Here is a 25,171-nt window from a genome sequence, read left to right as displayed (position 1 = left end):
ACCTCAACGACCTCTATACAACCAACAAGCCGAACGAACAAACAAATTCAAACGAGAACCGTCACATCAGCCAGGCTTAACGACCTCAACACCTGAGTCCTTCCAAACACCCCAGGAACCTAAGTTCCTCATCACCAATCCACACTACCTCCTCCATCCACGCCATATACCTCTTTTTCTTAAGACAGACAAACACACACAAAAACACCAAAAATGTCCAGACCACTCGACATCAACACCATTAAGCACGAAGAGGCCAACCAAGCCTCGTGGGAGGCATGCAAGGGCGCCTTGTCCGGAGCCTTCAAGTGGGGCGTGGCCTCGGCGATGCTGGGCGGTATTGGATACGCCGTGTCGCCGATTTATAGGGGGTTGACTATTCAGTTTAAGGTGTATGTATTCTCTTTTTTTTTTTTCTTTCTTTCTTTCATCTTTTTTTTTTTTCTGTTCTCTGCCCTTTTGTTATTTCCTGCTATGTTTTTGTTGTCTCCCGGGTTATATTCTGTTTTGCTTCTTTTTTCTTTATGGTTTGGTGGGCTGCGAGTGAGGTGATATGTAACTCGGTGGTCCAACAAGAGAGAAATAAGTTACTGATGAAATGAGAATTTGCAGATACATACAAATGTCCGGCATGGTACTGGGTGGCATGCTGGAGGCGGATCACCGGATCCGCGAGTATGAGAAGACCATGAGGATGAGGAGGAGGATAGCGGCGGATCAGGCTATGTGGAGGGAATTTGAGGAGACGTATGGGAAGGATGAGGATGAGTGAGTGAGTGAGTGAGTGAGTGAGTGAGTGAGGGATGGCAGTGGGATAAGTCAGGCTCTGTTGAGGGTTCTGGAGTTATCAGGGTTGGACCGTTTGGGTCGACGGATCGATCGGGGTTTCGTGGAGAATGAAACGGTTGGCATTTTCTCTCTTCTCTTCTCTCCTGTTGTTTATAAGTTGCTTTACATACAGAACTATGTTACTTGCACTACTACAGCCCACTAAAAGTCATATCCGGCGTGTACATGATATTCGTAATTCCAACCCGTTCCTCCTTTCTCATATTTCAACCAGTCGTTCCGAGCGTCATCATCATCATTACCATCCGTAATGGCCTCCATAACCTCTTACAAAGGGTAAGGGCTCTCGTTGTACACACAACCAAAATCGGTGAACCCGACAGGAACTCTCTCGATGTTACGGAACCCGTGTTCCTTAGGCCTGTTGATGCCCTCAAAATCGAACCAAGTCGACGCTTGAAGTGAACCTTCGGCGTCCATAGTGGAACTGGAGATTTCGCAACTTCGTCAGCTTATCGCACACATAGAAAATATCAAAACAGCCAAGAAAACAAAAAGACACTCACTCGCAGATATTCATGATACCCGCATCGAAATACTCAACGTAACCCATGGAGATCAGCCACTTCTGAGCCCCGGGAGGATCGTTCTTGGAGCAGGGCTGCGAGTGGAACTCGGCGAACTTGTAGTTCTGCCCGTCGGGTATGGGGGCGTTGACGTTGCAGTCCACCTCGGTGTTGTCCCGCGAGTCCCAGATGGCAAAGCTGAGCTCGACCGACTTCGTGGTATCGTTCCAGTGACGAGAGAATCCCCTCACGGACCACCAAGGGCCCTGGTCCACCCACACGTCGCCGTTGCCGTTGCCATTTCCATTCCCGTGGCCATTGCCGTGACCATTGCCGTTGCCACCCTTGTTGTTGCCGTGCTTGGTGTCCTTATGGAGCTCGCCTGGGGCGCGGACCTCGCTGATGGGGTTGGCGAGGGTAGCCGGGAGGCCCGACAGAAGGGCGGAGAGAAGGACGGTCTTGAGCTGCATTGTTGCTGCTTTCCGTTGCTTTGGTCTGAGCCAGAAAGATGATGGAGTTTGGCGGCGGTTGGTTGTTGCAGACGATAGAAGAATGGGGATTGTGATGCTGAGCTGCTGTGCTACTCTTCTTCCTCTTCCTCTTCCATGCAGGAACCCGTCGTCCATTTATACATTTCAACTCTCACTCATTTTTTTTGTTACCGACAAAACCATGTCTTTCCAACCTCCCCAACTTCTGATTTTTTTCGCCATCGTGGTCTGCGGCGAAAACATTGTGTTGTTGGCGGTGTTGATGTTGTTGTCGGACCACTGAGCAAGCTATCGTGGGAGACTAGAGATCCTTCATATTGTCCAAGTCGCATAAGCATTGTAGGTGTTAGTCAAGCAAACGCGCAGTAGAGGGGTGCGAGGAGCTAGAAAAGGAAGAAAAGACAGGGTTCACGTGAGAAGAAAGACTATGCGCTTGCCCGCACATCGCAGAAAAAGGGGGGATGAGGCTTCATGGCTTTCTGACTGTTGTTGAGCCTCATTTGAAGCCAGTTTGCCAGTGGTAAGTTGTAACTCCATCATCCTATCGACGGTTCAATCCAGTGTGTGTCTCCTGCTTGGAGAATGTTGGTTTTCCCATCGCGAACTCTGAACGTTCGGGGCTCGTTGAAGAGTATCGTGAACTGAAGAGTATTGGACAATCATAGTTGTCAAATCGTTAGTTAGCTTGTCAACAATCTGATAGATCATGGCCAAGCAACATATTAGGATATCCAGCCAATAGTGTTTAGAGATTGAGGCGATTTGGAAATTCGCACAGTAGTGAAGGTGATGGAAGCTTTTTGGAGCTCCCTCCGACAGACCGCCGAGCTCACCGACACACCGGACCGGCAACCTATAGCCTTTCGACCAGCCAGAAGGTCATAGCTTATGGTTTGGAAGACACTTGAGGGTCTGTCTTGTGGCCGTCTTATCCCTTATGGCGAACTATCGAACTCAATTCTGCTCGGCGCAGCAATCTTGTTGATGCTTTTGGCTCTCTCGTTCTCGTGATCTCACGATATCGTAAAGGGAGAGTGGCTGGTGCTTGCTACGATGACAGCTAGCTCTAGAAGGGAAAGAAAGAACTGTCATAAAGGCAAACTGCGAGTTTCCCGACCTCTCTTCAGGCCTTTCGTGCTTGTTGTTGTGAACGTTCGGCACCTTAGGAGCCAGATGAAGGCTGCTTATGGCATGTTCCTGGCATTGCCATTCAATGTGTCGATAACAAGCACCAGATGTCTTTAGACGTCCCAGCTATTCAATTTGTAGGCCTCCGGAGATTCAGTGACGGGCAAAATATGTGCCATGACAAGTGGAATAGGTAGGCTTCTCCCCCATCTTGAGCAGTCCATGTTTTTTTTGAGATGCAATAAACTGAGCCGTGATTGAGCAGTGACACCACAACTTTTCGGAGACAATCTGGACAATCTGAAGGCTTGTTGGCAAGCACTTTATCTCAATCATGGCTGTGCTTGGGGCTGACAATTTGCCTATCAAGGCTTCTGCCTCTGGAGGGCGCAGACAAAGGATAAGATGGGGGCCGACGCCGCTCGAGTTGCGCAGCTTCCTCATGGTGGACAAAGTGTTTCGTGGAAAGTATGGCAGTGTTGCACCAGACAAGCTGTCAGACGGCCGAGGCAGCGAATGCGACGTCAACTACGCGGATGTCAAGCCGGTCGTTACTGTTGCTGATCTCCCTTGTCTCCTTCCCTATATTGAACACAACCCGGCGACTTAGCAGGGTCGGTTAAGCATCGCGCCCATCGCGTAACTCATTTTCTCGTATGATATTGGGGGTGAACCAGACAGCCGGGAAATGTTCTTGGAGATGACTGGCGAGAACTGGCGAGTTGTGGGTGCCGATTAATACTGCATGCTGCGTATAGCCCGGCGCGAATACCTGGTGTCTTTTGAGGATGGAACATGAGGTGAACAGGCTGAATTGGTCATGTCGTTGGTCCTCCATGCACTCATCCTCTTCCCTCAAAGCAGGCAATTGAGGAAATTGGACGAGGCTGCTGTGAACCCGAAGAGGCGTCACCGAGTTACCGAAGAGTAGCAGCCAATCTTGCCAATGCTGCAGCCCGGACATTCAGCAGTCTCTGTGTTCTGCAGGTACAGACCCTTCTGTATTCCCGGATCATTTGCAACCGAGGTCCTCAAAAGATGGGGGTAACCAGAAAGGGTGGAGGCGGCAAGATGCGTTGCAACCTCAATAGTGACACGTATCGGGCCGTACATATTGCATGGTGATATGATGGGGCAGACGGGCCTCCTAGGATGGAACTGGAAGCTAGGAACGATGGGGAGAGCCGGAGGGTTTAATCAGATTGCACGGTTATGTAAATATAGAGAATATGGGTGATCGCTGTATTGATTGAGTGTGTAGAGTAGTAAGACTACACATACAGGTTGGGGGATCCCAGAGTATTAAGAAGGTCTACAGCGCTTTTAGGGTAGCTAGGAGGCTAGTCCTCTTATAGAACCCTCGTCTTACTAACTAAATACGGCCCACCAAATCAACACACCTCCCTAACTAAAATCCCCTTTTTAAGGATAAAACTAAAACTATTCACATATCGCCTTCCCATCTCTAACCATTTCCTCTACATCTTCCAACTCAATATAATCCATTACATATCCTTTCGTTTTCTTCTTCTCCTTAACTAAAGCCATTCCCAACAACCCTCTAAATTCCATATACTTCTACGTAGACAATACCTTCATCAAACCGTCTACAAACATCTTTACTATCTCCAAATATCTAATCTTAATAGTCCCAACTATAACCTCCTATCTAAGCCAATACCTATAAATATCTATATACTTCAATTTAATTACTAACTTAAAGGCCTCGACCGTCACTACCCTAATCGTTTACTTATTATCACAATCAATAGTAGGGATAAGATCTATAAGCCTTACGGTCAAGCCTCGTATCAAACGCATCGTAAAAATAACTTCCTTTACTACATTTAAAAAGGCAAAAAATTCTATTTCAATTATTAATATAATTATAGTCGTTTACTTAGTAATTCCCTAATATATTAGACCGCTAAAGAATTTAATTATAAAACCGTATAAACTTTTTCAATTTATAAAATTATCTATAAATGATATATCTGACGTAATTTGTAAAGTATCCTCGCTTCTATAGTATAGCGCTATATCTACAATAGCGTATAAATAATACAATACTTTATTTATAACCTTATAATAATCTAAATTAAGGTTATAATTATACTTAGTGAAGCAGCTTATAGCGAAAGTAATATCCAGTCGTATTATAACTACTACGTAAAGAATAAAACCGATTTTAACCTAATACTAATATATCAACTTACCAAATACCTTATCTTTAAAGGGCATAAGCTCAATATTAATTATAAGCAACCACATTACTCTTTTATTGTCTATAAAGCGGTGAATCTTCTATAAATATAACCGTTAAAATAGCTAAATCTTTCGTACTTTATAATTTTATATAATTTTAATACCTAAGAACTATTATAACTCTTTACCTCCAATAAAATAATATCGTTATTTAAAATTATTTATATACTTATAGGCCTCCTCACTTTTATTATAATAAAAGGCAAAAATAATATTATCGACGTAATGAAAAACGAGTATACTATTATTAATAAAAATATAAAATTCTTGTAAGACCGCTTCGAAACCTAAGACGGTAAATATATTAATAAATTCGTATTATTAAAAAAGGGGAGAATACCGCAGCCTATATAATACCTTTAAAAATTTTAATACTTTACTTAGTACTTAATATCCTAAAGGTATACGTATATAAATTTCCTTATCTATATATATATTAATGAAAGTATTAATAATGTTATATTAAATAAATTCGAAGTTAAAACGTACAACTATAATAATAAGGGTATAAGAGGATCGGCTGGCAAATATAAAAGTATATATTTCTTACCGTACTTCCTTCTTTTACTAATTTCTATATATAACGAAATATATCTTAACTTTATTAAACTTACTATTTTTAAAGAATTTATATATATATACCCATATATAATCAAATAACTATTTCTCCTTAATTTTAGGCTCGTCCCTATCGACCTCTACCTAAGTTCTTATCTCCTTATAACTATTGAAATAGATTTATTCTACTTCTTTAAAGAAGTCCCTAAAGAAGTATTAATTAAAAAACTTGTAATTCTTTAATAGTAATAATAATTTCTAACAATAGATAGTTTAAAGTTTATTTACAAAAACGAGAAAATCGAACTCCTTCTAAATAATAATTTTATCTTTCTAAAAAAAAACGCTCTAACTCTACCTTCGTAACTACTTTACTATAATATGTAATTGTAAATTAATATAATCTTCCTATATTAAACGCGGCCTTCTATAGTTCGAAACCGTAGTAAACTTCGTCTTCTATACATTTATCGAAATAAAATCCTACAAAAAAGGACGCAAGCAATAATATATTAAGAAGAATATGGTAATCCTTATTAAAAAAAAAATCGAAGGATATTTTATTAGCGGGGGAGTTCGAATTTTCTAACTAAGGTATTAAAGAGCTGTAATCAGTCTCTCCTTCTTAAGGGGTTTAATTTAATTCTAATAATAAATTTAGGAAGTTGTATATTTAAACATCCTCGAAATTAATTCGACTACCTATAAATTTAATATTTCTAACGCTAATTAGGACTAATTGTACTAATTAAATAATACTGTAAATTCGTTAAAAGTAATTTACAAAAACTATACTTCCTTTAGCATCTCCCTAAAAAAAAGGGTATTTTCGTTAAACAATACGTTGCGGGTATTAATAACTATATTCGTAATTAAATTCTATATATAATGAATTGAGGAAGTTATATAACCGATAAAATATTTTATCTAAACCTTAAAATTCATCTTCTAATATCGCTACTCCTTCTTTTAAGTAATAATAATTATTGCGTACGCTTTATAACCGTAAATGCGTAAATATACTATATTTAGCTTACGTAAGGATATTATATTAAAACTATTTTAATAGGTAATTAAAGTATAAAACCGTTTATAAGGGGATTTCTAATCGTAAAACTATTTAAATAATCGGTTAATAAAGTAGACTATTACGGAAATAACGTCTAGCCACAAATCTTTCGCGAAATATTTATTTAAATTTATTGTTCGAAATTTCTCCTTAATTATACCTCCCGAACGCTCTATGCTACCGTTCTATACCTAAACATTTAAAATAAAAGGCTCTACAATTATACTTCTAAGAACAAGGAAATTTTTTACTACTTTAGAACCGGTAATCTTATTATTACATTTAATAACTTTAAATTAAATATTATATCAGATAATAAATATAATAAAGAAATTATTTAAGAAGGAGGCAATAATTGTAACCTTATAATTTATTATATAATAATCCTAAATATACTTAATATACCGATAAGTAATAAGTATAACGCTAGAATATTCCTAGCGGCTTTTATCGTAATTTAGGAAATCGATAGCGAATTTCTCACCAAGTCTATAGCCACAATCTCGAAATTTTTATTTAGCTTATTATTTTATCTTTAATATTACGCAAACGTCGTAATTTATAATTATAAGTCCCTTAAGGCGGGCCCCTACAATGTTACTAAAGTAATCTAATACTTAAGGGCTGTAATAACCGAATTGGTAATACTAAATAATAGTTTCTTTTTTATAATATTTCCAGCTAATTAATTAATTAAATTGGTATTGTTTTGTAAAGAAAGTAATTCTTAAAAAAGTTGGGGAAAAGTTTTTGAACACCGTTTAACGATAATATATAGAAAAACTATAAAAAAGGAAATTGTTTAGGGCGCATAAACAATTATTTAAGAGTTTTTGATTCTAATAGAAGCCTTTTTTATATAAAAAGTAGAAAGATACGAAATTAGTAATAAAATTTAAGTAGAAGGCTACGTCGTTAAAGTGAAGTTTCTTAAATCCTTTTACTCCTTTTATAATAATATTTATATTACTATATCCCTTAATAAGAACATAAAAGTCCCTAACCTAGAGTCTATTATCGTATAAGGTATAATAGAAATTAAAAAAACCAAATATATCGTTAAATATATAAAAAGAATTCCTAAAATCGAAGATCGTATCATTTTTAAAAGGGTAAATATTTAAACCTTCCTCTATATAGAGAGTAGTTTTACTAATATTAAAAACTATTTTATATAAACTACCCTCGCTGAAAAATTAATTACTCTTATTATCGAGGCTGGGAAAAGGCTAGGCGTACTACCTTACCATCTCCCCTCTATAGACTTCGACCTCTCTTTTCAATTTTATATTATCCTTAAAATTCTTTACAACCCTATTTTAAATTTTCTTATTAAACCTCTATTGCGGATTTATAACTATAGCCAAAGTAGGGAATATATATTAATACTATTTAATAATATATATACCCTCCTTATATATTTTATAATTAGGGGAATAATTTTTAATTTTCATATCGTACTTTCTCTTATATTAATTATAGGTTCTACTAAGTCGAACGTCTTTATCCTTAATATTGCTACCCTACGAACCGTTAAAAATAATACTTACTCTAAATACTCCTCTATACCCTTTAGCTTTAACCGTAGTAGTTAGAGGTCGTTCGTATAAACCCTTACAACGAAAATCCCCGGATACAATATAAAAATTAAAAGTATTAGCCGTAACTTTCTCGCTAAAAAAATTCGAGATTCCGGATACCCAATTAGAACGTATAGGTCTTAAATAATCTAATAAATTTCTAAATTAAATAATAGCTAATTAAATCACTAGGACCTTATACCATATAGCGTTAATTATTATTAAATCCTAACTATCAATCTATTTACTTATTCTACTAAAGGTCTTACTAAACTCGCTCGATAAAGGTTTAATGTAGTCGTAATATTATTAACGAGCTTTAATTATAGTATCTTCTTCGCAATAATTATAAATACTATGGACCCTAATATACTATGTAATAATAAATTCTAAAGGGGTAAAAGAGTTAGCTTTATAGTCTAAGTATATAGTCCCTTACATCCACTTTCAAAAGTTAATATTCTTAATCTTAAAAAAACTCGTAAGCCTTTTAGCAGTTATTATATATAGTATTATTGTATTCGTATTCCTTAATAACTAGAGGGGTAAAATCAACTAATTAAATAATAATATCGGCCAGCCAATCTTCGTCAAACCGGTCGGTAACCTCGGCAGCATTATTAGGGTCTTCGTTAGTAGCTATAGAAGTAGTATTAAGAACTACTAAAGTGCGGTAAATTAAGAGCCTAACTTCGAAGTATTAAAAGGTCTCTCGAACTCTTTTAACATAGTGGATAACTCCGGCCTTAAGGGCATAATTAAAATAACGCGGTTTTTAAGGCTTAGTAACGCCTAATTCAAAACCTTATAGATAATTAGTAAAGTCTAAGCCTTCAGCGTACCCTAGGAGTTCATTACTCTATTTATAGAATTTTAAAAAAAATATCGAAGTAAAGTCGGTTAGATTTAAAAGTAAATTCCTTAGATAGGGATATAGTTTCGGTTATATATATAATTATATAAATAGATCTTATACTTCTAAATATACTCGTATAGCACAAGGATTGCGAATTCAGACTATTAATTATCAGATTGTACAGTTATATAAATATAGAAAATATAGGTAATCGCTGTATTAATTGAGTATGTAGAGTAGTAAGACTGCACACACAGGTTAGGGGATCCCAGAGTATTAGGAAGGTCTGCAGCGCTTTTAGGGTGGCTGGGAGGCTAGTCCTCTTACAGAACCCTCGTCTTACTGGCTAGATACGGCCCACCAAATTGACAGGTTTCGCAAAACGAAGAAAAGAGGAGGAAAGAAGAAAAAGAGACAGGCCAACATGCCAGGATCATTGGGGTCTCCAGTTCGGCCCCCCACAGGACCACTTGGGCCATTGACCTGACAAGCATGATTGATTGGCACGAAGGGTGTCGGGAGGGAGGGGAAGCTCGGGGTAGCAAGGCGAGCAAGAGAGGGCATTCCGGGAACAGGGAAGCTGTCGGGGTTGCTCTTCTTTTCTGACAAGTGCTTGCTGTGTCTGTCACGCAAAAAACATCAGCGGGACGGAAATGGTGAATCAGCCATGGACGGGATGATCAGCAACGTGCGGGAGCGCTAGGAACAACGGTCGTTCTGTGCCGCCCGCGCCCGTGTGGATCGCTTCCTTTCGATAGAAGGCCGACAGGTCATTTCACCACCTCACCTCGATGCCCCCGGGTGGTTTCGTGCTTCGTTTCCTTCAGAAGGATTCCGTATTCAGGATCGTCTTCCGAGATTTGGCTGTGAACAGGGAAAACAAAAAGGTCAAGTGCCGAACTGTTTCTCTGTTGAAGGTCAGATCTTCAGCCCTCAACTCCAGCTAAGAGATCTGAAAGTGGGCCGTGCGCTTGTCGCTTCCGTTCAAGCTCTCGTCAAGCTCCACTGAGCTTAGCGCGGGACAGTCCGGACCCCACCTTTGATTGCAGATGTCCTCCGGTGTCCACTTTGAACGCTCACCTTCCACTTGCACACACTTTCGACACTTTCACTTTGACACCTGGTGCGCATGCTTGGCAGTGACTGAAGTCTCTCTCAGCACTGTTTTCCTCTTTTCACGACTTTCTTTTCTTTTCAAAAATCTCTGCTGCGTCCTGCTCGAGCTTCTGCCAATGTCACACTCTAGCGCTCGTCAAAACAGGCCCTCACTGGCTCGCGATCAAGGCAAACAAACAGCTGGCTAACCAGACTCGCCAGACTTGTGACTGTTGTGTTTCCTTTGCCCACGTTCGGTTGCCTCTTAGAGACCTGGGCACCGTTGGAGGCCATCCCTATGCCGCCCTCCTGACTAGCCAACATGATTGGATCATGCCTTCACACCACCACAGGTCAAAGGTTCCAACTGTCCCAACCCATCCATCAGCTGGATGGACCAAAAAAGCGAAGGGATGAGAAGGAAGACGGAACTAGAACTGTGTTACAACGGGTGTGGCCAAAGTCGAGGGTGTCCCGCAGCTCAGCCAGTGCGCCCTACCGTCTTTTCACACCCGACTTCTCGCCGCCTTGGCCTCTCACCTGCAGCAGCCCATTTTCAGCGGGAGCCCTCAAGCAAACTTGCCGACTGGACAGCCCAGTCGGCAGATCCTGGACAAAACCTTCATCTGTATGGCCGTGGCCCTGCCGGAAGCTCAGGAAGCTGGCTGTCTGGAGGTTGGTTTAAGGTAAGGATAGTCGATACTCACGATGCTACTCTTCCACTCTCTTTACATTAGTCCTTTGAGATATCCCAGCTGGCTTGCATTAGTACCACTATCTGATATTAGTCGATATTGACTACTCACTATTCGACTACTTACCAACTGCCCGGATGATGACGACCTCCTCTTCTTTTCCCCGTCCAAGGCAGTCTTACTGTGCCGTGTAACCTTGCAGGTAAGATCAACGGGGGACGGAGACCCAACAGCCAGCCTGCTCCTCCCACTCACACCATCTTCAGTATACTTGACTATGCCGGGCCCCAAGTGGTGGCCTTTACCTCTTCCCCTCTTCTTGGTACCGACTCGTCTGTCTCTTTCGACCTCTTTCGACTTGAGGACGACCTTAGTGTCCCCGGGTCTTCTTTCGAATGTTGCCCAGTTACAAGGCAGCGACTGTGAGTTTTAAGTTACAGAAACGCCTATACGGATGGCCAAGGACCCGACGACATCTGAGCAAGGTTAACGCCTGAGTAACCATATTTTCACCCCAGCGCCCTTCGTTCTTGTCGAACACAGAGGGGATCCTCTGCGTGTCTGACCATGACAACACGGACATGGACCTCCCTTGTCCGGAGAGACACCAAAGGGCCCTTGAGCACCGGTGCTATCGCCGGCATAGCTGTCGGAGCGGCCGTGCTGTTCTTGGCGAGTGCTGCTCTATTTGTCGTGTACTATCGACGACAACGACGCTATGATGCCGAAGATAGCGAGTACTATCAGTATGCCGATTCTGTTCAACGGGGCCAAAACAACATGGGGAGGACATTCGTGGCAGTTCCTCGCCGAGCTCCAACCTACACTTTGGACTATAAGATGGACAACCAGGGAGGTACCGGGCAGTCGACTCCCGCCCAGTTCTCAGCAGACCCCCGGGCCCAAAATCCAGAGTCACCTCCACTGGACGATATGGCAAGCGCAATGCCAACCCACCCAGCATATCTTCCCAAGGCGGTGGTTCGGGGGACAACACTCAAGCCCATCACTCGTCGACTCTCCGAAGACAACAGCAACCCGGCATACTATCCTTCGACCACAGACAGCAACAGCATGCCAATGCAAGCCTATCGCGGCTCTTCATCCACTGCCACCGCCACCGTAACAGGAGGAAGGAGTGAGAACGATTCAAGGGTGATGGGAAGCAAGGAGAAACAGTTCTTCCCCTCTCCACCGGGATCCGGGGGAACGGGCGCAACCACCTTCTCCGACGACGAGGACTGTTACGCAGGGGATCCGGAGAAGGACGTCAAAGGCCGGCGGAGGGTCTCTCTCCCGCTCCGTCTTGCCCCAGTGGACCAAGAAGAGGACGACGAAGACCACCGATACTACCAACAACAACAGCAACAACAAGAACAACAACAGCCCCAGCACTACCAGCATCAGCAAGCCCAAGGTTATCACCAACAGCAACAACCACAACAGCCACAACAATCACCACCAGCCCTTCCCACCCCCGCCTCCGTCGTCTCCTCCTCCCGCACCACTCGAAGCGGCCTGGTACCTACCATCTCCCTCCCCAAGGGCAAAAAGAAGAAATTCCCCCCTCCCCAACTCAACCTCCACCAACAGCGCAACAACAACAACAACAACAACAACAACAACAACAACAACAACAACAACAACAACAACAGCACTCATAACTCTCCCAACAACCCCAACCAAACTACCGGCAGCGGCAGTAACATGAGCAGCGGTGGGAAGAACAGTGGCGGTCTAATGGTAGACATGGTAATGTCCACCAACAACCACCGCCCGCTAAGCGGGATGGAGGATATGTCCATCAGTGGACCGTTGGCTTTTCCTCATTATTCTCATAAGCAGTATCATCAGCAGCAGCAGCTGGAGCAACAAGGGGGCTATTATGTTGATGAGTATGGGAATCCGGTTCTAGCGCCGGGGAGTGGAGGGAGTAGAGGTAGAGGGGGGATTAGAGATCGGTCGAGAAGTTTTGGTGGTGATCACCAACAGGGAGAGGCGCAGCAGAGGCAGAGACAGGGACATGGAGAAGGTGGAAGGCGGGAGAAGAGACATAGTGGGAATAATGGGAGGCATTATGAGGAGGTGGAGATTGGGAGGGAGAGTGATATTTGGTGATTTCGTCGATGTTTTGTCATAAGTTGCAGACCTGGAAGTCTGTTTTCGATTCGTTGTATATTTAATTGAACAATACCATCATGGGTTTGGGGTGTGGAAATGGCGTATCATGGAAGGAGGGAATCTCGTTTTTCAGGGACACGAAGATATCTTGGCTCCCGAGTAGGCGGGATTCCTCTCGGGGACTTGGAGATAGTTGACTGCGTGTGAATGTGTCGGTTGCTATGTTTAGGTTCATATCCAGTTATGAACATCAATGTCACCAGAGAAGTGAGGAAAGCGAGGCGTGTATGATATATCAAATCATTACTATTACTATCTTGACTGATCTGCCATTCTGCCCGTGCCCTACACCACACATGCGCATGCTCTCAGACCCTCACCATGACAAAGTCACTCTCAATCACCACCCAGACGATGGCCTGAGCCCCGGGTCCTCCACGAATCCGGGAGCACCGAGCCGGTGGACGCACCTGTAGTGCTACCAGTAGACGGAGCGCCAGGACCGGGACGGATGGCTGTGCCGTACTCGCGGCGGAACACTCTCGGCGTCTCAACAAAACGAGACAGGAAAGCGGGCGTCGGCAACAAGCTCGAGCCGCCGCCGAATTCGGCCCACAGACGGGTCATAAAGTCATGCCAGTGAGCAGCAAGAATACCGGTGACCTGAAGAGGAATCGCCATGGGGTTCATGAGCAGCGACGAGAGGAGCATGCAGTACGGGATCAGCTGCGCAGGCACCGTGAAGAAGAAAAAGTTCGCCTTCGCGCCGCGGGCATCTTGAACGGCAGTGTAGCACAGCGCAACGATCAATCCTTGGAGGAAGAAATACCCACCCAAGAAGATTCGGTTTACGGTCTATCATGTGTTAGCAATTCTGCTGACAGAAATGCTGGCAATTGTATAACAAAAAGCACGAATGCTTGATGTTGAGATGTAGGGCGCTAGAAACCACACCGAGCACACTGATATTGCTCGGGTCATCCAAAAGCATTCCCACCATGGCCACACCGCAGCCCACCCGGTATTTTGCGAATGATGGGCGGCCGAGATGCAGCGGTAATCTTCCTCGGTTCCAGGAACCGCAATAGTTGTATGCATTGCACTATGCGGGCAGATATTCCGAGGATTCCAATGTGTGTTGTGACGGGTTGGGGGAAAGTGTAGTCAGGAGAGAAAAAGAGATGTCAAAACCTACAATGATGAAACCACCAACAGTAATCAAATACCAAAGGATGTCTTCCTTCCTTTGGAACTTGGGGTTTGTGGTTTCAAGTTGGCTCAAGTACTGATAGGCTGTAACACTTGTTAGCATCCATGTTGAGAAGTTTTCTTCGAGGAGGAAGGGTGGCTTACCAAAGTACGGATCTAACACAATGCCCAGCTGCGGTGAGCTGAGCAGGAAAGATGTAACAAGACGCCATATCTCAGGCGGCAGTTTGAAGAGTCTGCTCTCATCGAAGTAGATCCAGTCAATCGGCAACAGCCCGAAATGGGCTGTGATGGATGTAACGAGAATGGCCGTCGCCAATGTCCTGAAGCAAGTTGGTATGTGTCCATGGAGGCTCTTTGCCAGCTCTTGCACACGATATCGGGCGTGGGAAGAAACCAGCTCAGACGGCAAAGCTCACCTAGCCATTGGTGGCGCCTGCCAGTAGGCCGCCATGAGTTCAGACGACATCTTGTCGGGATCTGTGCGTGCGGTGTGATGTGATGTGGTGTTATGAGGGGGACTGAAAGCAAAATGCTGATTCTTGTTCTTCGATTTTTCAAAAGAAGCTCAAGTCGGCATTCTTCTGTAGGAAAAGGTGGAAAGGGGAAAACGCCACAGGCAGCGGTGGGATGTAACGCTGCCTGGAAAGGCAGAGACAGAAGACGTTGGTGATTCGTGTCTTTTTTGAGGAATGGAAGCACGAAGAAATTGCAGCCAACGGAAAACGCCTTTTATGGAAGCCTCGGGAAGCCAAGTGCCTCTGGTGGGGCTGTTGTGCTTTGGGTGGGGCATTTGGAGCTCTGGCCGTCGATTAATCCGTGTCTTGGCAGGGCAAGCGCGGGGACCCGCTTCGCCGGCGCCCGGGGCGATCTTCTCCCGGCAAGAGGAGCCGTTGCCGGTGGCATATAATGCCCAGCTCGATACCGCTTGCTTGCCCTGACGGCAACATCCATGTTTGTGCCTTCTACTTGTAGGGTTGCTGTGACTGTGAGTTGTGACTCAATTCCGTTTCGACAATCAAGCCAACTCAGATGAAGAGAATCACGATGAAAAGTATGCCTTCAGGCCAATTTAGATCTTTAAAAAAAAAAAAAAAAAAAAACTTTTGTGTCTCAATTGGTTTGTTCGTAGTGATATTGGTTGCGCTCTCTTTGATATCTCCCACTGGCTCCGATACCGCGCTCGGCGTCTTGTGACCTCACAGATACTGAATTGCGCCTTTTCGGTTGTTTACTTTCTGATAAGAGAATCACCAACCCAAGCCACCCCTTTCCCCAGTAACCTCCAGACTCAGCATCTCGCAGCAGTCATGGAGAGCCTCAACGGCTGTGTTCTCAGCCAATTGAGGCAGTCTGGTGCCCAATTGACTCGTACTCTTCAAAAGGTCCAGTCCAGGTCCTACTCGGCCCCCGTCAGCGGCTCTATCCCCGCGGCCAAGAAGAAGTATGTCCCTACTTCCGGCACCTATCCTCTGGGCTTCTCGGCTTCCGGCATCAACGTAGGCGTCAAGCCCAAGAACACCACCAAGCCCGATGTTTGCCTTGTCGCCTCGGACCGTCCTTGCGCTGCCGCCGCTGTTTTCACCAAGAACAAGTTCCAGGCCGCCCCCGTCACTTTCAGCCGTAGCTTGTTGCAGAAGAAGGGCAACCAGGGTATTCAGGGTGTCGTTGTCAACTCGGGATGCGCCAACGCCGTCACTGGCAAGGGAGGCTTGGAGGATGCCGGCAAGATGGCCCAGGCCGCCGATGAGTGCTTCGGCCAGAGCGAGAGCACTCTCGTTATGAGCACCGGTGTCATTGGTCAACGCCTGCCCATTGAGAAGATCACCAGCAACATCCCCCGGGCTCACAAGGCTATGGGCTCTACCCACGATCACTGGCTTACGGCTGCCAAGGCTATCTGCACCACCGACACGTTCCCCAAGCTCATCTCCCGGTCCTTCAAGCTTCCCTCCTCCCCTTCGGTTGAGTACCGCATCGCCGGTATGACCAAGGGAGCTGGTATGATTCACCCCAACATGGCCACCCTCCTCGGTATCATCGCTACCGATGCTCCCGTTTCTTCTACCGTCCTGCCCGCCGTCCTCAAGCACGCCGTCGACCGTTCGTTCAACAGCATCACCATCGATGGAGACACTTCCACCAACGACACTGTTGCCCTTCTTGCCAACGGTGCTGCTGGCGGAAAGGAGGTTGTTGCCAACACTCCCGACTACGATGCCTTCCAGACTGTCCTGACCGATTTCTCTACCGACCTTGCCAAGCTCATTGTGCGTGATGGCGAGGGTGCCACCAAGTTCGTCACCATCCGCGTTGTCGAGGCCGCCAGCGAGGAGGCCGCTAGGAAGATTGCCAGCACTATTGCCCGCTCTCCTTTGGTTAAGACTGCCCTTTACGGCAAGGATGCCAACTGGTACGTTGAAAAGAGTTATTCCATGCGCTCATGGCAGTTACTAACATCGCTTTTAGGGGCCGTATCCTCTGCGCTACTGGCTACTCCCTTGTCTCCGAGCCTGGTCTTCCCGTCAACGATGTTCCCGAGGTTGTCCCTGAGAAGACCAGCGTCTCTTTCATCCCCACTGACGGCACTGCTGAGCTGAAGCTGCTCGTCAACGGCGAGCCTGAGCAGGTTGACGAGGCTCGTGCTGCTGAGATTCTCGAGCTTGAGGACCTTGAGATTCTTGTTAGACTTGGAACTGGCGACAAGCAGGCAACCTACTGGACTTGCGACTACAGCCACGAGTACATGTAAGTTGAACAGCCCTCATCTGAACTTGAGTGACAGACTGCTGACATGATCATGAACAGTACCATTAATGGAGACTACCGCACATAAGAATGCACTAATGAGGCGTTACTGTTACTTAGGGAGGATACCCGGAGGTACATGGATAGAAAAGGTTCATTTTATAGCCATACTTTTGCTTTCCTGCCCTTTCTTTGATTCGTACTTCTACATGATACGCAGACATCGTCCGCCATTCCGACTAAGCCTTTCGCAAAAAATGGAGTCTCAGCATATACTCTGATGATTGAAATGTGTAAGAGAAAAGCACAACATGTGTCAAGTCACTTGAAGGGATATGCCACAAAGGCTTCTAAATGAATATTTCCGGGGACGACATATACAAATCTCCTCACAACTACGGACCGAATAGAAGCCCCTTCTAATAGACATCAAAAGATTTTTCAGGATCTTAGAAGATCATCTCATTTTGTTTTTCGATCGAGACAGAAGGAACAAAAGTCGGACGCTGAGGGCGAGTAAGAGCATTCTTAGGGTTAGGGTGCAGCGACCTCGGCCAGACCCCTGCAAAACCACTTAAAATCAGTTGAACGCGACGCGTCGCGCCGCTGACCTTTCCCTCCAGGCAGCTCAGGAAAATCGCAAACCAACAAACAACACCATTGAGGGTCGCAAAACATAAAATTTGGAGACTTGAAACAGGCCATTCGAACAGGAAAACAATTGGTCTACATCCACCCAAAATGCCACCAGCCAAAGCAGAAGAGAGGGGCGAGTCCTCAACATCCATCTCCAAGGCAGCAACCTCGGTTTCCACAAGCTCTTCCCCCACCTACGAGCTACCATGGTGAGTCTGGCCTGGAACAGAACCGCCGCTTGTTTTTCATAAAACGTCTGGCTAACCCACGAGTACAAACAGGGTAGAAAAGTACAGACCAGTCTTCCTCGACGATGTGGTCGGCAACACAGAAACGATCGAGCGACTCAAGATCATCGCAAAGGAGGGCAACATGCCCCACGTCATCATATCCGGCATGCCTGGTATCGGAAAGACCACGAGTGTCTTGTGTCTAGCGAGACAATTACTAGGCGATGCGTACAAGGAGGCGGTCTTGGAGTTGAATGCCAGTGACGAGCGAGGTTAGTTGACAACGACATCAACATCCCCCTCCTCGGTACAGGCGGGAGAGAGGCATAAGCTACGACAACATCACCAACCAACCCCCATACTAACCCTCAACCCAACCCAAAAAAAACAGGCATCGAAGTAGTCCGCCAACGAATCAAAGGCTTCGCCCAAAAGAAAGTCACCCTCCCGCCCGGGCGACACAAAATCGTAATCCTCGACGAAGCCGACAGCATGACCTCGGGCGCGCAACAAGCGCTTCGCCGCACAATGGAGATCTACTCTAACACCACGCGCTTCGCCTTCGCCTGCAACCAATCCAACAAGATCATCGAGCCGCTCCAGTCCCGCTGCGCAATTCTGCGCTACGCCAAGCTCACCGACGCGCAAGTCGTCAAGCGGCTGCTGCAAATCATCGAAGCCGAAAAAGTCGAGTACAGCGACGACGGCCTTGCGGCTTTGGTCTTCAGCGCCGAAGGTGACATGCGGCAGGCGATCAATAACCTGCAATCGACGCACGCGGGCTTCGGGTTCGTGAGCGGAGATAATGTATTCAAGGTGGTGGATAGCCCGCACCCGATCAAGGTGCAGGCGATGCTCAAGGCGTGCTACGAGGGTAATGTTGATGCGGCGCTGGACGGCTTGCGGGAGCTGTGGGATCTTGGGTATTCCAGTCATGATATCATTTCTACCATGTTCAAGGTCACCAAGACGATCCCGACGCTGAGCGAGCATGCTAAGCTCGAGTTTATCAAGGAGATTGGGTTTACGCATATGAAGATCTTGGAGGGCGTGCAGACGCTGTTGCAGCTGAGCGGGTGCGTGGCGAGGTTGTGTAGGTTGAATATGGATCCGAAGAAGTTTGTGGTTGCGAAGAAGTGAATAGGGTTTTCGAGCAAGGAAAAAGAACAAGGGATTGTGGAAGGGATCTTGAGGTGGCATGAAGAGGTTCTGAACAGATAATACCCGAGGGGCGCTATGTGTTGAATTTTTTGTTCGGCGTTGGTTTTGATGTTTGGTAAACTGGCATAGCATACTACACTACAGAGAAAAAGGCATTGGTGGTTGGCATGTAGCATTTGCGATATGGCTGGCAGCGAAGCATGAAACGTAGAGGAAGTCCTGATCATATGCATCGAATGTATATTATTCAGATACGTCGGGCCATGTTTGTGAAATATCCAAGTTGCCTGAAAAACTACACAGAATCCCAAGGGTTGTGACTTTTCCCGCTGTCACCACCTGTTTTATCCTCTGATCCATATTACCAATCCGGTTGCCCGGTATCTCTTTTAGACATCTTTCCAAAAACCGAGTGAAATCCTCTCTTTTCCTTGCCAGCTATCCAACGTTTCCATCCAAGAAAATTGATTCAAGAAAATTTCATAGAATTTCAACATGTTCATCTCATCCACGATACATCCGCACATAACCTTCGACCGCAAACTTTAAACCCCGTTATCTCCAAAATTCCCAGCACTGATACCCTTTTCAAACAGAAACAGGCGACAACAAATCCGGAGGATAATACCTCCCATTGACCCTAGCCCCACCATTGCGTCCACTCCCGGCAGCAGTCTCCCGGCGATGAGGATCAACGGAGTGTGTCCTCCTAGACGGCTGCTGCTGGGTAGATACCTTCCTACCTCTACTATCCCTTCCTCCCATCAATCCTCCAACTGGTGTTACCGGCCCTCGCCCGTAAAACGCCTCGGGTTCATCATCACGATCATTAATACCAACAGCCTGTGGCATTGCCTTATGTGGTTGTTGGACATGGCTATGGCCACCATAAGTCGTGGCAGGGAGCAGATTATGCTGATGGTACTGATGATGCGGCGTTGTCGGGCTTTGGGTGCTCGGTGTTGACGGAACTGTGCGTTGCTCACTGCCCCTTCTAGTGTAAGAAGCCTGCCTGCTTCTGCTCGATGAGCGGGAACTCGAGGTGTAAGAAGCAGGAGTATATTGGGGCGTTTGCGGGACCGGGGGTGGAGGATAGTTGAACGATGGTGGGATCTTGGGGTTTGATGCCGATGCGCTCCTGAGTCTAGAGGGCGTCCGTTCAGTTGTGGGACGTTGTCGGGGAGCTACTTGAGGTTGTGGCTCGTCCCTTAGTCTCATGTGAACTGGTTGGCCGGCACGCTGCTGCTGCTGCTGCTGCTGCTGCTGGTTGTTCATAACTTCTGCTTCGGAAAATGTGGTCTTGAAAATGCTGGGGCTTGCGGCGATGGGAATCATGTTGAAGAGGTCATCGAAACCCGTCTTGGCCGGCTTTCTTGCTGCTGTCCTGCCCACGCCTAGTTCGCCGAATTCATGCTCCCTCTCGTCTTCGCGTCCTGCCCGCCTTGGGTCTCGTTCTGTTGGACCTGTGCGTGCTGACTGGTAGGAGTGATGGCTCGTGACTGGTGAGAGCATCTCTGGGCCCCTTGTTCGGCTGGGATTGCGGGATCTGCCACCGGATTTGTTTGTCGATCTGCTGGCTGGCCTGGAGGGAGGAGTGTGGGATGGTTGGCGGTTGTAGTCAGTCCTGGCCGAAACGGGCCAGTTTGGTTCAACCGGTGTGTTCACAGCGGGTGAAAAGGGCAATGGAGTTCGGTAGGCTGCTGACAGCGGTGCGTCGTCGTAGGGTGTGATGGGAGGAGTACAAAGATCACGACTGGTAAAATAGTTTCCAGGCTTCACTCCGGATGGCAACCGCTTGGTAGTAATGGGGGGAAGTGTACGTGCACCTTTGTGAATGGGAAGCTCGGGTCGCATGGCCATGACAGTCGGACTGGGATATACCGGGCTCTCTACAACTTCTGCTCGTCCTACATAGGCATGCTCGTCACATCCTCCACAGTTGCCTTGGCAACCAGCGTAGTCCTCCGCGCATGAATCACTACAATCCTCTTCCTCGTCTACCACGAAGCGAGAAGGCTTCGTAGCTATGTTCAAGATTGGTCGTTTTCTGGCCTCGACTGGGCTGCGTCTGTTGCCCCCTATATGTCTGTTAGAAGCTGCGGCTTGCACTGCTGCCTCTGGTTGTGTATGTGTTCTCACAGGGGAATATGGGGAGGTTGTGTTGGCTTGGCCGGGAGAAACTGGATTCCCAGTAGTGCCAGGGGTTGTCTGGGGCATGTCCTCTTCATTGTTCTCGGTAGCGGCGTCAGGGCGATTGACGAGCTTTCCATAGGGCGGAGCGTCAGTGTTGACGACCAGCAACTCCTTGGAACCACGGCCGAGGAGTCCATAAACAGACACCTCACCGTTCTTGATTCCAATGACGGCACTGGTGCCCGCGTATAAGACGTCGTCTTCCATGCCGCAGCGATTGCAGAACACAACAATGAGTTCCTCGTCGCTTTCGTCTCGGATGACTGGCTCGAATCGTTGAAGCCAATATGTCATGGTTGCCAGATCAGGTTCCTGAGCGAGGGGAGTGAAAGTTGATGGATCCTCGTGGGTAAGCCAGGCCATTGATAGAATGACCAGGTTTGCTCGAACTTCAAGGACGTGGAAAGCGAACTCGAATTTGTGCCAGGGTGCCTCGAATTTGTAGGGACTATAACTCGTTAGCTATGTACAATAAAGGGGATGTGAGTTTAGGACATACTTGATATCCATGCCTGCGAAAAGGTTAGTACGAGTGTCTCTTTGAATAGTCATTGAGGTTGGGATTGAAGATACTCACAGATTCCCATGGCAACGTTGCCGAAGCCCTCCATTCTGCCGCCATAGAACCCTCCACCTTCCAAAGCCCAAGTCTGATCAGTGTAGTAGAGGAAGGACTTGCGATAGTTTGCAACGGTTTCACCTTCCCCATTGACAACAAGCAGTGAGTTGTAGTACTCGGGAGAGGATCCACGTGGTGAGCCCGAAGACCCGACCTTTTCGGGATAGCCGACGGCGACAGTGCAATCGTACTTGAGAGCATTTGTCCGTGCCCACAATGCACTGATTCCAGATCCTGATGGTTCGAGGAAGGGCTGGATTTCTTCCAGGGACTTGAAGTTGTATCCTTTTAACAGTGTTAGTTCCTACGTTGAATGGATGCCATGGTAGATGGGAAAGTAGAAGCTGCTTACCAGAAAAAGCCATCTCGGGAAGGACAAGTAGGTCTAGATCCTCCAATTCCCTCTGGTTGGCCTTGGCCAAGACGGCGTCGGCACGACTGAGGTTGTTGGAGACATCCCCGACCTGGGGTGCGAACTGAAGACACCCGATCCGCATGGTGGTCGAGTATAGACTTGTAAGTTGGTGTTTCTGTTATTTTCCCAGTAGACTTGGATTATTATTTGGTCGAGCGCGCTTTGGTAGCGCAGCAAGCTTTGTCTCGTAACTGCCGTAGACGCTGCTTTAGTGCTGACCTTGGCGACTGCGAGGCCGACGGATCGCAATAAGTCGAATTCTCCAGTGTTGATTGTTGTTGACGAACGAAGAGATATCTAAACGGTCTCCGTGAATGGTCTGAAGGGGGCGGTTGGAGCTGTGCCTCGTTTTTCTGGATCAAAAACAAAACAGGCGAGAGAGATTGGCGTAAAGGGAAGAGGCGTCGGTTCCTTCCTTCGTTGTGTTGGAATCCCCTTGGGTCATGAGCTGGAAAGTGTGGTAACACGGGGGCGTCTTGGACCTGCGCTGGGATATTTTTGGACCCTTTTCCTTAGGAAGGAATGTATGCGGGCGTCGAGGTGGTGTAAGAGGCACGAACTGCACTCTTTCGAGTTCGATGCAACTGAAAAGAGTCGGAAGCAGGAAACAAGTGGAAGATGGAGACGATGGGCGCATGGAAGTATGCAACACAGCAGGACGCTTCCACCCCGTACCTACAGTTTGTGTCACGGTTCGTGCTTTATTCTTTCGGGCGATGAGAAAATCAAGCGTGAATGGCCAGCAGACTTGCCATCATATTGCCGTCTTGCCGCCTCCATAAAGCGAGTGGGATGCTTAAGATGGCACGATGGGGTCTGCGTCTGTTAGGCTTCTTCAGGTAGACTACGGGGTACCCTCACGGCAAGATTTGGTTGGTCGGTACCTCGCCTCGTAACTTGGCTTGCCCCTGGAGATCTCGGCAGCCTGCGCTAGCGGGACGGGCAGCGCTGAGGGTCACTGCCAATGTTGTGCGAGAAGAGAGTGCGGATCGCGAGAATCATGGCAAAATGTGATCAAGTTGTCAAGGGCCTCATCACACGCTGTCTTCACAGATTTGTCTAGACTGGTCACATTAGCAAAGCTGAATGGCGAACCGAGCACGCCGAATCAGGAACACGAACGAGAAATTGTCCGAATAAAAGGGAATCAAGCAAAGATAAGCCACAACATCCAATGGCTTTTCTCAGGTGTTTTGTGTCAACTGTTCCCAGGGGCACCCGCATGACATGAGGCGGCTCGTCAGTGCAAGTCAAGTGTTTGAAGCTTCCCCGCTCTTACAGATCAAACTGTTCGCGGGGGAGTGCCCTGCATCATTCATCAACACCTCGTGTGGTTAGATATCAGTTCGTGATGACAGCGAACGAAAGCGAACGAAAGGAATGTGAGAAGGCAAAGTGACTGTGACGGCAGCGACATGCGAGATGGTCAAATGCAGGTCCAGACTCGATGCCCATGTGTCGCCCAATCCGTAGAGGCGTGATCTCGTACTGTGATTGGCCAGAAAGCGCTAATGAACTACCCCATACTGTCAGGTTCGTTTCAACCTCCATTCAACTATCCTATCAACTCCTTCACGCCAACATCCAATCCCAAGTTCAAAGACTGACCAAACACATCTCCGAGTTGAACATCAATCCAACATCAATTTCTTTCATCATTTGCATGCTATCCGCCCATATCACCAACGAGCTCGGACCAACTTTGATCTTCAACAAGCCTTTCTTTCATGCGGCGCCATCCAAATGACCGTCAACTAGCAATGCCACCCAAATCCACACGTCTTGCACGAGTTGGGCATGGTCACTTGCCGCCTTCCGGACTCCGGAGTCGCTCTCAACGTCACTCGACGATTCCAAACATCTCAGGTTTTTGTACTCAGTCATGGATAACATCTCTGGCCGTTCCAGACCGAGTTGGAAAGGCCAAAAAGAGCCAACTAGTCCTCTGGCAACCAACTATAGAACGTCATGAAGTCGTGGTCATCATGCCGTTGATACAGTGCCTGTCTCCAAGTGGAAACAGCATGCTGGGAGGATGAGGTTGGTCATGGGCAGACAGGCCTACCGGGCTGAGAGGGTATTTGTTCTACTTTGCACTCTGGAGAAACAACTCGTTGTCATGATATTCGGTTATTCCAATTTGCAAACCTAAGCGTTTGGTGTCTTTGGCCGAGATGGAATTCGGGAATTTCGAAAGGCGTTGCCCACAACGAGCGAGTGTGATCTCAGCACGTCTCACAAATTCAATTCAAACGCTGTAGTCTGCCAAGTGGTATATACTACATTGAGATCTTTACCTTCTACCCTTTATTCCTCACATCTCACGAGTGGTCTTGGAACTTTGATCTGCTCGTGAACAGGGGGAGGTAAATAGCAGGGTTGGGGCCAAACATCTTTCCTATTTTATATCATGACAGACAGGAAGAATCCATACTGCGACATGAATGCCTTTCAAAAGCTGCATTATGAACTCAAGAGGTCCTGTGCCTGACAGTGCTGCAGTCAGCAAGTGAGACGGGGTACGGTAACATTTAAGGCGATTCATAGAGCAACGGAAAGGGCTTAGCGTGACGTTGGGAATATGGCCTGGTCCTTTCTTGGCCGCCAAACACCTGGTCCCCTTGGGCACACACACCTCTGATATGGACGTCCGGACGCGTCGTTCAGGTCCATCGATTTTTAACGTTTTTAACGATTGAACACCGCGTATTCAATGCGTGCGAAATCAAAAGGATAATTCATAATAA

The 25,171-nt window shown here is 46.6% G+C and overlaps 7 protein-coding genes across 7 annotated transcripts; 4 read left to right on the top strand and 3 right to left on the bottom strand.

The window, feature by feature from the left end:
* The first annotated feature begins 19 nt into the window (after positions 1-19).
* B0H65DRAFT_114865 (uncharacterized protein) lies at positions 20-893 on the top strand. Its single transcript, XM_062820637.1, has 2 exons — positions 20-392; positions 613-893. Exons 1-2 carry the CDS (start codon positions 214-216, stop codon positions 770-772), a joined length of 339 nt encoding a protein of 112 aa, XP_062684632.1. The 5' UTR covers positions 20-213; the 3' UTR covers positions 773-893.
* A 223-nt stretch (positions 894-1,116) lies between these two features.
* Positions 1,117-1,825, bottom strand: B0H65DRAFT_506763 (uncharacterized protein; the record flags this gene model as incomplete). The annotated part of the gene is made up of 2 exons (XM_062828088.1): positions 1,117-1,276; positions 1,356-1,825. 2 exons carry the CDS (start codon positions 1,823-1,825, stop codon positions 1,117-1,119), a joined length of 630 nt encoding a protein of 209 aa, XP_062684631.1.
* Positions 1,826-11,370: 9,545 nt separating this feature from the next.
* Positions 11,371-13,528, top strand: B0H65DRAFT_114774 (uncharacterized protein). The gene has a single exon (XM_062820636.1). It carries the CDS (start codon positions 11,660-11,662, stop codon positions 13,208-13,210), a length of 1,551 nt encoding a protein of 516 aa, XP_062684630.1. The 5' UTR covers positions 11,371-11,659; the 3' UTR covers positions 13,211-13,528.
* B0H65DRAFT_457568 (Der1-like family-domain-containing protein) lies at positions 13,502-15,101 on the bottom strand. The gene is made up of 4 exons (XM_062826359.1): positions 14,842-15,101; positions 14,567-14,745; positions 14,409-14,506; positions 13,502-14,068 (listed from the first exon to the last, which is right to left on the bottom strand). Exons 1-4 carry the CDS (start codon positions 14,889-14,891, stop codon positions 13,610-13,612), a joined length of 786 nt encoding a protein of 261 aa, XP_062684629.1. The 5' UTR covers positions 14,892-15,101; the 3' UTR covers positions 13,502-13,609.
* Positions 15,102-15,497: 396 nt separating this feature from the next.
* On the top strand, positions 15,498-17,694 carry B0H65DRAFT_556171 (uncharacterized protein). The gene is made up of 3 exons (XM_062830046.1): positions 15,498-16,835; positions 16,892-17,170; positions 17,231-17,694. The coding sequence occupies exons 1-3, from the start codon at positions 15,733-15,735 to the stop codon at positions 17,256-17,258; spliced, it is 1,410 nt and encodes a 469-aa protein (XP_062684628.1). The 5' UTR covers positions 15,498-15,732; the 3' UTR covers positions 17,259-17,694.
* Positions 17,695-17,723: 29 nt separating this feature from the next.
* B0H65DRAFT_457563 (P-loop containing nucleoside triphosphate hydrolase protein) lies at positions 17,724-19,423 on the top strand. The gene is made up of 3 exons (XM_062826358.1): positions 17,724-18,015; positions 18,088-18,308; positions 18,428-19,423. The coding sequence occupies exons 1-3, from the start codon at positions 17,912-17,914 to the stop codon at positions 19,174-19,176; spliced, it is 1,074 nt and encodes a 357-aa protein (XP_062684627.1). The 5' UTR covers positions 17,724-17,911; the 3' UTR covers positions 19,177-19,423.
* Positions 19,424-19,785: 362 nt separating this feature from the next.
* Positions 19,786-22,506, bottom strand: B0H65DRAFT_440243 (carbon-nitrogen hydrolase; the record flags this gene model as incomplete). Its single annotated transcript, XM_062825470.1, has 4 exons — positions 19,786-21,838; positions 21,890-21,902; positions 21,968-22,294; positions 22,362-22,506. The coding sequence occupies 4 exons, from the start codon at positions 22,504-22,506 to the stop codon at positions 19,786-19,788; spliced, it is 2,538 nt and encodes an 845-aa protein (XP_062684626.1).
* Between the last annotated feature and the right edge of the window lie 2,665 nt (positions 22,507-25,171).

Source organism: Neurospora tetraspora (genome assembly GCF_033439725.1).
Source record: "Neurospora tetraspora strain CBS 560.94 chromosome Unknown B0H65scaffold_2, whole genome shotgun sequence".
NCBI classification, from domain to species: domain Eukaryota; kingdom Fungi; phylum Ascomycota; class Sordariomycetes; order Sordariales; family Sordariaceae; genus Neurospora; species Neurospora tetraspora.
This window is presented reverse-complemented; position numbering and strand designations above follow the sequence as displayed.

Bases quoted from the DNA above. Each gene is read 5' to 3' on its own strand.
- B0H65DRAFT_556171 (XM_062830046.1), top strand. From the start codon at position 15,733: ATGGAGAGCCTCAACGGCTGTGTTCTCAGCCAATTGAGGCAGTCTGGT. The intron at 16,836-16,891 runs GTACGTTGAAAA...CATCGCTTTTAG, and splicing joins TACGGCAAGGATGCCAACTG to GGGCCGTATCCTCTGCGCTA. The intron at 17,171-17,230 runs GTAAGTTGAACA...GATCATGAACAG, and splicing joins GACTACAGCCACGAGTACAT to TACCATTAATGGAGACTACC.
- B0H65DRAFT_114865 (XM_062820637.1), top strand. From the start codon at position 214: ATGTCCAGACCACTCGACATCAACACCATTAAGCACGAAGAGGCCAAC. The intron at 393-612 runs GTATGTATTCTC...GAGAATTTGCAG, and splicing joins TTGACTATTCAGTTTAAGGT to ATACATACAAATGTCCGGCA.
- B0H65DRAFT_114774 (XM_062820636.1), top strand. From the start codon at position 11,660: ATGACAACACGGACATGGACCTCCCTTGTCCGGAGAGACACCAAAGGG.
- B0H65DRAFT_457568 (XM_062826359.1), bottom strand. From the start codon at position 14,891: ATGTCGTCTGAACTCATGGCGGCCTACTGGCAGGCGCCACCAATGGCT. The intron at 14,507-14,566 runs GTAAGCCACCCT...CAAGTGTTACAG, and splicing joins TGTGTTAGATCCGTACTTTG to CCTATCAGTACTTGAGCCAA. The intron at 14,069-14,408 runs GTAGGTTTTGAC...AACACATGATAG, and splicing joins CTGTTGGTGGTTTCATCATT to ACCGTAAACCGAATCTTCTT.
- B0H65DRAFT_457563 (XM_062826358.1), top strand. From the start codon at position 17,912: ATGCCACCAGCCAAAGCAGAAGAGAGGGGCGAGTCCTCAACATCCATC. The intron at 18,016-18,087 runs GTGAGTCTGGCC...GAGTACAAACAG, and splicing joins CCCACCTACGAGCTACCATG to GGTAGAAAAGTACAGACCAG. The intron at 18,309-18,427 runs GTTAGTTGACAA...CAAAAAAAACAG, and splicing joins GAATGCCAGTGACGAGCGAG to GCATCGAAGTAGTCCGCCAA.